At 47.6% G+C, this 15,906-nt stretch overlaps 1 protein-coding gene across 1 annotated transcript in view; it reads left to right on the forward strand.

Moving 5' to 3' along the window:
* The window catches only part of Ubl3 (ubiquitin like 3), a 43,898-nt gene that overhangs the window by 24,869 nt on the left and 3,123 nt on the right, over positions 1 to 15,906 (forward strand). Inside the window, exon 2 of the mRNA XM_051162854.1 lies at positions 14,702 to 14,810. Within this exon, the coding sequence (XP_051018811.1) occupies positions 14,702 to 14,810 (109 nt within the window). The remainder of the gene's footprint in view (positions 1 to 14,701; positions 14,811 to 15,906) is intronic.

Below are 15,906 nucleotides of genomic sequence, written 5' to 3' on the forward strand. Positions count from 1 at the left end.
CTCTCTGACCCCATATGTCTTCACCTGCCTGAGCACTCTCTGTACTTGTAGAGGGCACCTTGCACATAATTTCCTTCCATCTTTCTCCCCTTCCTCATTTTTCTTTACAGCTTATTTGATAAGGTGTGCCTTCAGAAAACAGTTTTACTAATTCTAAGTAACTTATAATTGGTATGTCACTGTTTCGAGAAAAGGCACCAAGCTGTATTCTCTGCTCCCTCGCATAAGGGTCTTCTTTAATGCTTTTCTATAACATCTCTGAATCTAGCATGTGGGATCTAGAGGATACCAGTTAATTCAGAACAGTACCCCATGGGGTTAGCAGAGTAGAGTTTATGTGCCGGCTCCTGGCAGTGGGCCAGCAGGGCCTTGTCTGCAGCAGGCACCGAGGAAGCTGTCTCTTCAGGGAGGGGGTCACTGGCACAAGGCAGTGCAACAGCAGCTGGTGCAGCGCAGGTGGGAATCCCTCTCTATCCCGGCAGGCCTCCTCTGTCCTGGAGACACTGTGGTGACCGAAGGCGTGATGATGGAAGATGTTTTTTCTAAAGAAACATCTCTTACTCCCTGGGAAATTACCAGCCACCGAGTAACACCGGTTGTCAGTTGCTTTCCTTGTGGGAAGTGTCAAGCATTGTCTGACGTGGAAGCTACTCGCTGCCAATGTCACCTGCAGTTACAGCCCACACTCTTAAACCTGAGCGTCATCTCCTTCCCCAACCAACTGTATTTAATTTGATAGTTGGTGACATCTAATCTGTCTTGTCATTTTACCCTGAATGATCAGATAGGAAATCCCCAACAAGTAAAAGTGTGTGTGATCCCTGCTTTGTTGTGGGATAGAGAGTGGATGGTGCATAGGTTGCTTAGAGGTGCCGCGTGACCTAAAGCCGGGTGTCCGTGCAGCACTTGAGGTTATAATCTGCCCATCTGCGCGGCTCTTAAAGCCATCCTGGTGTTTTCCATGGCATCTCCTCATGCTCAGCTGGCATCTCTTTTTGCACTCACTGCTTGGTGTACTTGCCATGTAATAAGCAGTGGACTGTTGTCTTAGGGTTACTGTCGCTGTGATAAAACACCAGGACCAAAAAGCAACCTAAGGAAGACAGGGTCTGTTCCACTCACAGCTGCATAGAGCAGTTCATCAGCAAAAGCACTGAGTGCGGGAACTCAAGCAGGCCAGGACCCTGGAGGCTGGAGCTGACACCGAGGCCATGGAGGGTGCTGCTCACTGCCTTGCTCAGCCTGCTTTCTTCTAGTACTCAAAATCACCAGCCCAGGGGTGGCCCCACCCACAGTGGACTGAGCCCACCCATATCAATCACTAATTAAGAAAATGCCCTACAGGCTTGCCCACAGCCTGGTCGTTTAGAGGTGTTTTTCACTCTCTCTTTCTTTCTTTGTACATTTGGTGATTGGCATACATTATGTCTATGTGAGGGAGTCAGATCCACTGGAATTTGAATTGCAAACCAGACAGTTGTGAGCTGCCATGTGGGTGCTGTGTGCTAGGAATTGAACCAGAGTCCTTGACCACCGAGCTGTCTCTCTAGCCTCTAGGAGCATTTTCTCAATTGAGGCTCCCACCTGTCTGATGACTCTAGCTTGTGTCAAGTTGGTATAAAAGTAGCCAGCACAGCTTTTGGTCTTCTTAGTACGTTTGCAATGCTGTATTTACTAGAATTTAAGATCTACTATGCTCATAAGTTTAGCTTATTACACTGGAAGGAATTGTCAGGTCATTAAAATATCTGAAGAGAAGGTACAACCTCAGTTTATAACTATAGCTCAGATATAATTACAGCAGTCCTTCGGTGTGTAGTGGGGCTTGTGTCAGGAATCCCTGTGGGACCCTGGAAATCAGACAAATCCTATGAAATGCTGTGGTACTTGTGCGTAACCCAGCACAGTCTCCTTGCACTAGAATCACGTGTGGAATCATGTGTAGATAACGTAACAGCGGATGCCAAGTGCATTGTAAATAACCTCCTGAGTATTCAGTACAGATATAATTTGTTTGTTTGTTTGTTTTGATGTTTTGGTTCTGTTGGTGGAGGGTGACTAGCTAATCCAAGCCATGATCAGTGATAACAGAAACTCAGAGCTAACTTTAAAACAAGGACTAGGAGGTTACAAAAATGAGGTTTTAGTTTGAAGGACCAAAATTAAGAAAGACTTGTAAGTGGTATTCTCTCTGCACAAACACAGCCTTGAAGCACCATTTCTCGTGTTCGATATCCTGGGCCGGTCTTGCCTTACTCTCCCTCTGCCTGCAGCATCTTCTCTGACCTTTATTCCACGGCCGTAAGAGCTGGCTCATAGCCAGTTACCCTGGAGATAAGAGTGTTACAGCTATTTCTTTTAGAAACAGACACCTTCCCTACTTACCACTCACAGAAGTACAGAAATGATCCTAGGCTCTGATATTACACGCTTGCTAGAGACCTTGGAGCAGTGAGACAAGTTACGTGAGGGTGCCAGTTTGGTCTGCAAAGAAGTATGTGCTCGGAAGCCAAGGCAGGCGGCCCCTTCTGTCCTCACAGGGCTTTGCAGGGCGGGGAGCGGGGAGGGGATTTGGGGCAGGGTTCCAACTGGGCTACTGTGTGTTCCATCTTAGTCAGAGGCCAAACCACTGCCCCACAGTCCTGCTCTATATGGATGGAGTAGGTCAGCTTGAATTGCTGGCCTCAGCTATCTGCAACTCCGGGGGTCAGCCAACAAGTGATTGACACTGCCCCCTGTGGTCCCCAGCCACAGTGGAGAGCTGTCTTCACAGTGGGAGCAGCACCGTGAGGGACCCTTCCTGTGTTCTCTACAGCTCCCTTAGGAACCAGCTGCCGCCTCCATTCAGCCTGAGGACGGACGTTTCTGATGCTGGCTTGGGCTGCAGCAAGTGTAGCTTCCAATTCAGGGTTCATGAGTGATGGCCCGGAGTGGCCATCTCTGCTCACTGGCACCAGGGCTCACGCCGGGCAGCACTGTTAGCTCAGGATGTGTCCCCCAGAGGTTGTATTTACTATTACGCAGTGACATTGATGCGTCCATTACTCAGTTGTTTGTGTCCTCATTTGTGTCTTTAGAGCCCTCCTCCTGAATAATTTGTAATACCCACCCTGAGTATATTTGGATTTAAATTTTTAATTGATAGTAAATAAAACACCATTGTATTAACGTCAGAATTCATGAGTGTTCCAGAGATGTTAATTGATAAATGAGAGCCTCAATATTAAGAGCTCATGAGCTCATAGCTATCTGGGGCACCACTAAGTGATGGTATTGCTAGTCACAGGTTGATGCAAATTGTCTGTGCCAGCTGGATAGGGCTGCAGAGCCCAGGCAGCGTGGAACAATCACTTTCTTCATAGCCAGGCAGAACGCCTTCTTCATAAACAGGAGTGCTTGCTGGCACTTTGGAATAATGAGTCGACAGACATATTGTAAAGAATTAGATGGCTTTTAAACTTCCTTTCCTTAACTTCTCAGCAATTGTCTTCTATTGTCACTGCGGCCTTTGGCACTCTGCCTTCTGGGATGTATGTAGACTGGCGAATTTGTTTTTACCTAGCCCTGCTTTATAGTAGACGTAGTAGAAAGCAGTCTTTTTCGTGGTGATTTCTAGTAGATTATGTTCTAGTTACACATTTGGTTTATATCTCTGAACTGTTGCAGAAACCCTGGCTGTAATCTGACGTGCCCTCATCTGTGATTGAATCGTCCTTCCAGTCAAAAAGCGTGGTGCTGCACGCATTTAATCCCAGCACTTGGGAGGCAGAGGCAGGTGGATCTCTGAGTTCCAGGCTAGCCTGGTCTAGGCAGGGCTACACAGAGAAGCCCTGCCTCAAACAAAACGAAACAAAACCAACAAAAATGTTTTCTCTTTTCAGGCAGTGACTGTATGGGTTATTTTAACGTGCATTGTTTTCCCTATTCTGATCTAATGGCAAGATTTAGCAAAGCATCAGTACAGGCAAAGGCACCTCACTTCCAAAACCTATGGGATATGTGATCACTGTATTCGGTGCCACAGGAAATAAGTTGTTAAGATCGATTTTTCCAAACTGATGGTAAAACACTAGACTTGGACTTTGCTGGATAGCATCCTTCTCATACATGTTAGCATCAAAGCTTGGAGCCATCACTTGCCCACCCTCATCTCCTGTCCTCTTACTCTCTCTCAGATTCTGCCCACTGTTGATCTCTCAGCCCTGTCTATTCTGTGTATTACCAAAGGTTTAAAAATCACCAATGCATTCTGAAAAATTGATAGGAAAAATCACTGTCTTAGGTGCGATCAAACACCATGACCAAAAGCAAGCTGAAGAGGAAAGGGTATATTTGGCTTAGGCTTCCACATCGTTGTCCATCACTGAAGGAAGTCACAACAGGAACCCAAGCAGGGCAGGACCCTGCAGGCAGGAGCTGATGCAGAGGCCATGGAGGGTGCTGCTCACTGGTCTCCTCCCCATGGCTTGCTCAGCCTGCCTTCTTATAGAACCCAGGACCACTAACCCAGGGTGGCCCCACCCATAATGGGCTGGGCTCTTCCTCATCAATCACTAAGAAATTGCCCTACAGGGTTGCCTACAGCTTCAGAAGGCATTTTTCAACTGAAGCTCCCTTTTCTCCAGTGACTAGCTTATATCAAGTTGACATAAAACTAGGCATATGGGGCTGGAGAGATGGCTCAGAGGCTAAGAGCACTGGCTGCTCTTCCAAAGGTCCTGAGTTCAATTCCCAGCAACCACATGGTGGCTCACAACTATCTGTAATGAAGTCTGGTACTCTATTCTGGCCTGCAGGCACACATGCAGGCAGAACACTGTGTATATAATAAATAAATCTAAAGACAAAAAATTAGACAATGCACAATCTTAGAAACTAATTTCTGGCAGTACCAAGTATAATTATCGCATATATCTTTATTTTTTTCCTTATTATTGTTTTGTTTGTTTGTGACTACAGAAAGGTTTTGGAGATGAGATGCCTTTGACTATTTGTTTCTTGCTATTTGATGACCCTCATGGATCATCAGTTGATTGTAAGTGTAAGCACATTATTTCTAGACTGGCATCACCTGGGTAGGCTCATCTTGTAACTCACTGTCTAAATCAAGGTACTGTAGGCAGATGCTCATCATAGTAGGGATATGGTGTGTGTGGGCACTGGGGATTAAGCTGAGGGCCCACTTCCCTCTGAGCTATATCACAGCTTCAGAAGTAGGACTGTCTGAAATAATGCTAAAAGCTACTGTTTGTTAAACACACAAGCCAGTACATAGTAGTTGAAGGTCATTATCAAGCATTATATGCTGCACATAATTGTATGTGCTACACCTGTGTGTTATTGACAGCACAGCGACTTGTTTGCAGTCATGAGGTGCCCTGTGCTCTGGTGTTCTGGTGGTAGTACCTCACCAGCTGGGTGACGCTGTGGGGCTGCCGTCACGTGTGACTATCTCTGGACTAGTTGTTCCATCATGGCTGACTGTTGAGAATAGGTGCTTACCTTTCCTGTGCAGTGTTATACAACACAAGGAAGTGGTTCAGACATGATGCCCCAGCTGTGCTAAGAAGGCAGGCAAAGGAGAACCAACTGATGGCTCTGTGGGCAGGTCTAGACCAAGGCTGAATCCTCGCCACCGTTCATAGTATAGGACTGTTGTTAAGTAAAGGGGATGTGTAATTCAGAAATAAAATAATGATTTTATGTACAATAGGATAAAGATAACACACAGGACACATGTATTGACTGATGACCCTGTCACTCCTGTTGGTCGCATTTTATGTCTGAAAGTCACCTTGGTGTCCTCTCACAGCAGGTCTAGGTTCCTGTAATGACAGTGATTTTTTAACTCCGTGGTTTTAGAAAGGCCCCACTCTGTAGCCAGCTAGGACCTCTTTGGCCTCCCACGAGCTGGCATCACAGTGGCTGTCATGATCTGCTTACCAGAGCATGTTTTAAAGGTGCTATATACCACAAGCCAACGGCTTACAGAGAAAAGTTAAGTTTTTTCACTTTAATGTCTTATCCAGCAAATTTGAAAATCTGTAAATACCAACATTAGTGGCCTCTCTGTGCCCCACTGCCTCTTGACACAGCTGGGTGCTTTGTTGTGAGGCCAAGGCATGTGGGGTTCTGATCGCTCTTTATATGTTCTTCAGCATCCAGCCCAGTGCTTTAACACACCTTCATGTATCCTTGGAAGTATCGGTCTTCGGTACCCTAAGCGCCTCCCTCCTTGGAGACTGTGGCCTGTGAGAGATTCTGAGAGCCTTTACACTGTAGAAACTTGATTAGAGGGTTTTTTGTCTTTGTTTGTTTATTTACTTGCTTTTTTTTTTTTTCCTGAGACAGGGTTTCTCTGTGTAGCCTTGACTGTCCTGGACTCATTGATTACAGTTTTATAATTACCTTTTAAAGTGTAGTAAAGCACACATAAGACAGAATTTAACAATTTAACCGTTTTATTGCTATTAAATACACCTGACTTTTAAGGAAGGACATTTATAAACCTTTCACAGGGAATAATCCTTTTCCTCTCTTAGAATCTGTTCCTCTCAAGTTCCGTGGTTCAGAGAAATGCAAGAATAGGTTTAAGGAGTGATTTGCCTCAGAACTTGTTTTCTCTCCCAAGCGAGAGAAAAGCAAGCCCTCTGCAGCGACTGACAGGCTGGGGCCAGGCTCTTGGAAAGCCCTAGAAGAGGACTTTGCCTTAATTGAGACCCACTGAAGCAAGCCCTGCTCTTAAGGGAGGCCTCTCAGGACAGTTCTGAAAGTCCGCGCTAAGTGATTGAGGGGCTGTGAAAGGCCGGGACTCGTTAGTACTGAGAACTTGGCGATGATGTCCACAAAAGGGGAAACACCTCAAAGGAGCAGCATGGACAGACAATCCCGAGACAAGTTGAAGCTCTGTCCAGTGCCACGCCTGGACTTACTTGTGTAACTAGGTGGCCGTGTTGGAAGATGCCTACCAGAACCATTGGAGGAGTCTGTCTAGTTCCTTTTCTGTCATGTTTCTCCTAAGAGGAGGTGGGCAGGAGAAAGCTGTCCCGTCCTGAAGTACATGAGAATGAGTGGTGAAGAGGGAAAGCTGCTCTTCCCTGGGCCTCTCCATACTGTGCTCCTGCCAGCTCACTGGCCCCTGCTTCACCTACCACTTCAGTTCTCAGGGACAGTTGTCCTGGATGACCAGCTTGGGGCCTCTGTAGACCAGGCGGAAAGCCAGTGTCCCTCCCAGAGCAGGCACTTCAGGCGTTCACGTCTGTTCCTCAGAAGCAGCTCGCTGGTGTCCTGTGTGCAGAGTAGCTGGTAGTCAGCTGAACGCAGCGCAAAGCCAGGACTTGATTTAGAAACATGTTTTATAATGTATAGTATTTGGAACTTTAAAATTTTACATTTTCAATAGTAATTTGCAAGAATTTCCAAGCATAGAGGCTAGGAAGGTAGTTAGTAAAAATACTTGTCAGAGGAGACATGGGGGAAGTCAGGCTGTGGGCACACCTTGTACTCCCAGCACTAGGGAGCTGTGGGCAGGCAGCCCCTGCTCCAGCCTGCCCAGGAAGCACTGGGCCCATGAGACCCTACCTAAAAAAGGAGGCAGATGGCGTCTGAAGGCGACCAGGTTGCCCTCTGACCACCAGTTTCCCCTCCCCCTCTTCCCCTTCCCCTCCCCTCCTCTCCCCTTTTCCTCTCCTCTCTCTCTCCCTCTCCTCTTCTTCTGCCCTCCCCCCTCCTCCTCTCCTTTCTTCTCCTCTCCTCTCCTCCCCCCTCCCCCCATGCATTGTCAATCTCCTGGAATTTTATTTTTACCAACATTTCCTAAGCTTATTTCAAGATAAATGTAGATTATAAAGTACTTAAGTGGGCATGTTGTGTAGCACCATTTGGGGACTTGCTAGGCTGGTGATGGTTGTTACAGCGTCAGTAATGTGTGATGTTAACTCTTAGCACTCACTGTGTCACACACTTGATACTTTATATATTTTGTACTGCATGTATTGATTCTAAACTATATAAAAATCCTGTTTCCTTTATTCTGGTGATAGAAAAATAAATCTCTATACAAAAGCAAGTAAGCTAGCCACTGTTACCATCCACTCATCTGTGCAGCATCATAGCTTCTTGTTTGTGTTGTGATTGGAATTTTCTTTAAATCAATAGGTAGTTGAACAATTCAGAAAATATAGAATTCTGTTTGGAATGTGGTTCTCAGCCTCTGTAACACTGCGACCCTTTAGTATAGTTCCTCATGTTGTGGTGACCCCCACGTAAAACTCTGTTGTTACCTCATAACTGTAAGTTAATGCAATGTTGTGATGTAAATGTCTGCTATGTGGCCCCCAGAGGGTCGAGACCAGCAGGTTCAGAGCCCCTGTTCCAGAGGCCCTTGTTGAGGGGTGCTTCTGATCTTTTATCTCCACTTAGAATGGGCAGACATTTCTAGAATGTGAAACTGGGTGCCTCACTGAGTGAGCTTCCCGCTTACAGGGTTTAATATGCAGTGTATGCTTAGAGTGTGTATCACTGGGCTCGGTGTGGTGGCGCACGCCTTTAATCCTAGCACTTGGGAGGCAGAGGCAGGCAGATCACTGTGAGTTCAAGGCCAGCCTGGTCTACAAAGTGAGTCCAGGATAGCCAAGGCTACACAGAGAAATGCTGTCTCAAAAAAAAGGAAAAAAAAATGTACCACGTAAGGTGCTAACAATGCAGAGCAGATTCGTTCATCAGGTGGCCGTATGATGGTCGTGTCTCAGGCCCTCAGTCCACCAAAGGTAGGTGGCTTCACAGGCAGGAGGTGTGTGCTGGGTAGGAAAGTGTTTTCATAGATGCCCAGTGTACAGAAGCTTCACAAATATTGCTGCTGCTCCTTTTCAGCAGGGAGTAAAAACACTTTATTAGCTTCTCTGGTTCTTCCTTGAAATTCTTTTCCAGTTCTCTTCCACAGTGCCGTTCTAGTATTTCACGTGCAGTGATTAAGTTTGGAGGCCGGGTTATGCCCTCCCCACTCCAGCATACAGAAGCAGTTTGCTTGTAGTCAGTGGATTCAGGCAGAGCTGTGCACTGTGAGGTTTAGCTGTGTGCGTGGGGTGCGGGGTGTTGAGCATTCCAGGTAAAGGAGTAACCTGTGCAGAGGCTTGGCGGCTTCACAAGACTGAGCAAAGATGCCTGTTGTCATCAGACAGGAGATTCTGGAGAACACAAAGCAGGGCCGCTAGGCCCGAGCGCTGTGAGGCACGCCTCCAGCCCACCCCGACAACTGTGGAGTGGGCTGCGGTGTCTGCACTGTGGCAGTGGGCGAGGCGGCGTGGCTAAACACAGTGCAGAAGATAATGAGTGCTTCCTCTTTTGTTTTTATTAAAACTCAATTCCGCAGCATTCGTTGCGCATTTCTAACTGCATCCTAGATGGCCCTCCTTCCCACACTTGTTTGTATCCTTCCCACGCTTGTTTGTATGTTTCTCGTCTTCAAGACTAAAACATCAGGGGCTAGACAGCTGGCCCAGTGTTTAAGCACTCGCACCTCTCCTGAGGAGAACCTCAGTGGGTCCCCTTGCACACGCTTCGGGTGAGTCACAGCTGCCTGTAGCTGCAGCGCCAGGATGCGATGCCTCTGGCCTCTGGGCACTAGCACTCATGTGCACGTGCCCACACAGACACTCAAGTGTACATAATTTAAATTAATTAAAGCAAGTCCTTTAATGAATTATGAAATCTCACTGTCATGCTAAATTTTCCATAATACAGACACAAAGCACAGTGTGTTTCAGATGTTTGAGTGACTAGATAAACGAGTTTGTTAAATGGCTCTCATATTTTAGTACTATAAACGTATTTGGATAATTTCTATTTTAAGCCAATCTTATATTCTCCCTTATTCTTTGTTTCTTTTATAATAGCATTAACAAAATTCAAAATCTGACATTTATTAACCTTCAGTTTGAGAAAGGAAAGTCATATACTCTATTTTCAGGTTCCTGTATTGTTCTAGTATAAGTCACTGAGATGGGCTTCTGTCTTTTTTTTCTAAAGTAAGTAGTTATTGTAATATAATATATTTTTAAAATATTCTCATCTTTAAGTAGAAATAAGAAAAATAATCAAAATGGACCCATGTTAAATCCCATGTATGTTTTTAGGAAGTTAGACGCTTGTAATATTTGTTGTTTGATTTTTCTTGGGACAGTATGTTTCCCACATCACCCGCACTGGCCTCCCAGCCCCTGCCTCATGCTCCCAAGGGCAGGTAGGACTAACTTAACCGTAGGCACCACCACCATGCCTCGCTGAAGAAGAACCTTCTTACTTTGAAAGAAGTTAAAATTCACATGCACATGTAAGAAATAACAGAAACCCCAGCTTTCCTCACATAACCAAACCATCACACAAGGAGCTGCTGGATAGTGTCAGATCCACCGCTGTTCAGACCTGCTCATGCCCACCGCGCCCTGCCTCACATGCTCTTCCTCACACCTGCCCAAGGCTGCTCTGCTGTCCATCTCCAGTCCTGTCCCTTTAAGAGTGTTGTAAGTGCACTCACACAATGTAGACCCTTTGGGGTGGTTTCCATCACTTAGCAGAATTCCCCATGACTCGCTAAGCCACTCAACAATGGGGGGGCGGGCACGGCATGACACACACGGCACGACACACACGCACAGAGGCTGCGCTTCTGCTCATCTTGCTCCTCTCTCCTCTGCACTCAGCATGCTGCTTGCTCGGCAGACAGGAGCCAAACTTCCTCCTCACAGGGCTGTCCGCCTCCACAGTGCTCTCCTTTCCAGTAGCCTTCCCTCTACTCAGCTCTTTCTTCTGCCCTTGGTGTCCCCTGATTTTTCTATCCTGACCAATTTGAACAAATTGTTGCGTGAATTAAGTTCCAAATGAGACATCTCCTAATTCGTTACCTCAGATAGAGGGACGGTGTTCTGCAAGCCTGGGGGTCCTTGCTGTGAGTGACTGTGGGCCATGAGCGGTCACCAGTGGTCACAGTCCTTGCCTGGCTTTGCTCGGCGTGTGCTTCATCTGGAGGCCATGAATGCCACCGCCTGGGAATCCTGGTGCATTCTGCTCTGTTCATGCCAAGTCGTGTCCTGATAAACCACGCTCCTCTTGCACGAGTGGACAAAGAGTGTCGTGTGTGAGCTTTGGGCAAGAGCCTTCGCCCCACTGCTGTGGGGACCCTGTTACCGCACAAATGGGCTGCTTGTTTCTACGTAGAGTTTTACTACAGTACAGGAGCCGCTAACTGCTGGCCAGCCTGTGTACCTGGGGCTTGTCTGAGCAGTTGGAGTCCAGTGTTTTCCTCCATCAGTATTAACAGCTCCAAACTCCATAGCTGCGGATGAGGCAGGCTCACACTCTACACAGGGCCTGCTTAGCTGCGGATAAAGCAGGCTTTCACACTATGCAGGGCCTGCTTAGCTGCGGATGAGGCAGGCTCACACTCTATGCAGGGCCTGCTTAGCTGCGGATGAGGCAGGCTCACACTCTATGCAGGACCACGTTGGTTTAACAACTCACTCTGTCTTCATCTAACAGCTAGGCCAAATATGTGTTTGGTAGTGTAGATGTGTCTTTACTTTGCAGCCTGCCCACGCATGGCAGCATGCAGACTAAGCACGCCACGTTGGGAGCTCTGAGGACTACCCATGCACCCACAGCGCTACCCAGCAGTCTTCACTCCCCATGTCTACCTCTGCACAACTCTGTAATTCTCAGACATGGCGACGCCTTCTGTATGACCCAGTTTGCATCTCATGTGGAATCTTAAGGCTGGAACTCGGGTATTAGCCAGCCAACTGGCTGGACCCTGACTGAGTGCCCTAGCCACGGGGTGCCTCCGGCACAAGCTGCGTCACCAGCCTAGCGCTGCCATTCGCTGTCCCCGGTTTTGTTGCTGACTTCCTTGAGCAGCCTCCATCAGCTGTAGCTACTTTTAACTGTAAAACTGTAAACCCCTGGCCTTGAGCTGCCTTCTGCCCCCTCTCCTCTGCCCAGAGGACTTAGAAGTGTTTTCTGGAGTGAGCAGGGTGGGTACTAAAGATGTGATGAAGGCCCAGCAGGGTAAGGAGCACAGGAGGGCTGGGTCGGACAGAAAATGCCTGTGCACCTCTGATATTAAAGAAAAGGAATTCTTTTTTTTTTTTTTTTTTAAGATTTATTTATGTATTTTATGTACATGAGTGCGCTGTCTTCATGAGTACCAGGAGAGGGCCTCAGATCCCATCACAGATGCCTGTGAGACACCATGTGGGTGCTGGGAATTGAACTCAGGACCTCTGAAAGAGATGCTAGTGCTCTTAACCGCTGAGCCATCTCTCTCTCCAGCCCGGAAAAGGAATTCCTTTAAGACAGCATCCTGATTTTACTTTTTAACTATGAAAAGGTGTATTATCAGTATACGAGTTAACCATGGTGCAAGTTTACAATAGGAAGTGCTGAGAATTCAGTGTAGGGACGCAGTTACACTTGTAGAGGAGGGTATACATGTGCACGTTGTAAGAAGAAATAAAGGAAACAGAAGGTTCTTTCACCCAGGCAGTTTAATTTAGGTTCAGTGAGGCTCTTTAGAGGGCACCAGGAATATCTTGTAACTTGGTGTTTAAAATGCTACATTTCTATATCCATATGCATAGCTCTTTCTTCAGAAACAAACCAAAACCTGAAACTCTAAAGAACAGTTTGAGTTCCCAGCAAAATTTAAGAGGAAGGCACAGATTCTTCTGTGTGCCCTCTCGCATTGCATTTTAGCACCCCAGTAGTGTGTCTGTGGCTGGCGGCGGCTTTTCACTCTGCCAGTCTCCAGGAGAGTGTCTCCTGAGGAAAGCCACTGGGGTTAGGAGGTGTGTGCTAGGACTGCGCTGACAGTGTCTGCATGGCGCGGTCGAGCGCACCCTTATTTGAGTGGCTGAGCCAGGCTATTTCCTATCTGGAGGCATTCCTTAGGTCTGACGTGACTTGACACGCACTCAGCACAGTTCAGGCAGGGGAGGAGGGTGTTCAGCAGCAAGGTCTTCACAGTGCTGTGACTCATCGCCTTTCTTGTAGTGAGCTCTTTAAACGTAATCTCAGTTTTAAACACAGCACTCAATTCTCACTGGATAGTAAAAGCTTTTCAGCTGGAATACAGAGTCTCCTTTCTCTCCTCTGTTGAGTAGCCACACAGCTAGAGCATGTTCCACGTCAGGGCCCAAGCCCGTCCTGTCTGGGGAGCGTCCAGTGGAGCCTGGACTCTTGGTGAGCGCACACTCTTACAGGTAGCTGTCTCCACCACCACGTCCGCATATGTCGTCTGCATGGTGAGGTACCAGGAGTAGTGCCGCCATGCTGCGTAGAGGCCAGCAGTGCAGTGCTCTGTAGCGCTGCTGTGTGCACTATAGACCCTGCACTCTAAAGTGTTCTGGTTGCTTTAATTTCTAAAACATACATATTAGTAACTGAAGAGGGAGGACAGTAACCTGGGCCTGTCCCAGGGCACCCTGATAGAGTGACAGTCTCTGGGCATATGTAAAGAAGCCTGGCTAGATTGTCTTAATGCTTATCTTGGGAACAGACCCAAGTTTTAGTAAGGTGGGACCGGGGGAGTGCATGCGCGCACACACACGTGCAGGTGCCCTGGAGAAGGGGAGACGGCATCCGTACCCCTAGAACTAGAGTTACAGGCAATTTTGAGTCCCCGAGCCCAGGTGCTAGGATCCAAACCTGTTCTCTGCAAGGATGGTGCGCGCTCCTGACAGCCAAGCCCTCTCTGCGGCTCCACTAGAGTCTTTAAGATAGAGACCTGAAGACAGAGAACCTCGCCTATCCTGTGTCTGAATGAAAATGTTAATTATGGAAGGTAAGATGTTTAGAGGGAACTTTTCTGTTTTGGCCTGCAACACAAAATCCAGGAGCTGCAGAACAAGATTGTTGGATTCTTCCTGTTTGTTCCGCTGTGAGCGGCAGGCCTCTTCCTAAAGCATATGCTATAGTCTTAGCATCACGTGCATTTCAGTTACCGACAGCGTTATACATTCGAAAGCATAACGACCGGTCTGCTCTGTGTGTGTGTGTGTGTGTGTGTGTGTGCGCGCGCATGCACACGTGCACGCGTGTCCATGAGCCTGTGTGCCCACCAAGGCCAGAGGTCAGTGTCAGTTGTCTTCTGTCCTACTCTACCGTCTCTCTTGAGAGCAGTGTCCCCTTGGCTCCGGCTCACCCTTGGGTTACCTGACTGCCAGCAGCCCGCGTCTGAACCTCCATTCTACCTCTTTGGAAGCTAGCGTGGGTACCAACCAAGCCATCAATGACTTTGGTTTTCTTTTACTCACAAATATATCTGCAGCACATGCTCATTGTAGATAACAGGAAATAAAGTTACATATTAGTTCCCATTATAAGAAATGTCTTTGAAAGACTTGAAGTAAGTACAATAGCATGAAAGTAGAAGGGAATGGGAGAGAGACCAGCCAAGTTCCAGGGGACGGCAGGGCCGGGGCTGGGGCACTTGAGTAGGTGGCAGAAAAAGGAAGCAGTATAGCAGCATATGCATGAAAATGCCACCCTGAGGCTCCCTCTCTGTCTGATGACTAGATAATGATTAGAAACTTAAGTGAAAACCGCTCAATGGTTCTGGCAACGCCTCAGAATGTGCCGTCCGGGAAAATCTTCCAAGTGCTGCTTTCAGGTTGAGATTTCCATTCAGAGTGTCTGTGTCTCCTTTCAGATTAACTTACGCCTCATCTTGGTGAGTGGAAAGACGAAAGAGTTCCTCTTCTCCCCCAACGACTCCGCCTCCGACATCGCAAAGCACGTGTATGACAACTGGCCCATGGGTAAGTGCTGAGAAAGTGTGGAGGGCGGAAGGCTGTGCTTGGCAGGTCACTGTCCTGGATGTTGCCTTTCTCACCAGAAAGCAGCGAAGAAGCAGGGATGCGGGGGCCATGTGTGCAAGCAGAGTGTGTCCTGGGCACATGGCTTCCGTGTGCTTACACCAAACACAGAAGGAAGAGCTGGATTTCACTTGACCTGCAGCGAAGTCTCTGCTGCACCACAGTGAACTCTTGGGGCAGTGCGGTGGGAGCTCTTCCTTGTCAGATGAGCCCCACCCTGCCCTCCGTCCTTAGTTTTCTTCTTGAGCTCCCAGGGTGTGCTCAGAACCATTGCCAGGCATGCGCCATTGTTTAAGCCCATCTCATTTAACCTTCCCAGTCCTGAGAATTGAACCCAGGGCCTTGTTGTATGTGCTGGGCAAGCGCTCTACCACCCACTGACCTGGGTCCCTAGCACCTTCCCTCCCTTTTTTTTTCTTAAAGTCTTGCTGAGTTGCCTGGGCTACCCTCAAATGAGTGATTCTCCTGCCAAGCATATGCCACCATGCCAGATCTATGTAATACGTTTAGCAAGAGAAATGTAAACTTTTAAGATTGTTTTACTTCCTTAAAATAATCCAAATGATGATAAATGGGTGAGCACCACTGTCAAATACGCCAGGAACAGCCCTCTGACCTGTTCAGGAAGTTGATTCCTCAGCTCTTAGGAAAAGGTCTGTAAGTCCTTCCTTCCTTCCTGAGTTTGCCAGATCTGCTCAGTCTGTACCTCAGCACATCCAGACTGTTTCCATTAAAGTTTTAGGTCTGAACCGTATTATATAATGCAGCAGACGTCAGTAAATGTCAATAGTGGTTGGTTCTGAAAAGTCTGGGTCGCTAGAAGCTGCACCTGAGGAGGGGGCCGGCTGGCAGGCGGGCGGACACCGTGACACCGCTGGGTCTTCCTAAGCCTCTGAGGTCTGCAGTGTTTCTCCAGGCCTGGAGTGGGGAAGGGAGAACCCATGGTGCCTGTGAGATGCTGGAAATGAGTGGCTTCGCCATGCTTGCACCTGTGCTTTAAGTCCCCGTAGAATCCTAACCTTTTCTGTATTGATTAAAG

This window comes from Acomys russatus, chromosome 19, assembly GCF_903995435.1.
Source record: "Acomys russatus chromosome 19, mAcoRus1.1, whole genome shotgun sequence".
In the NCBI taxonomy this organism is placed as follows: Eukaryota; Metazoa; Chordata; class Mammalia; order Rodentia; family Muridae; genus Acomys; species Acomys russatus.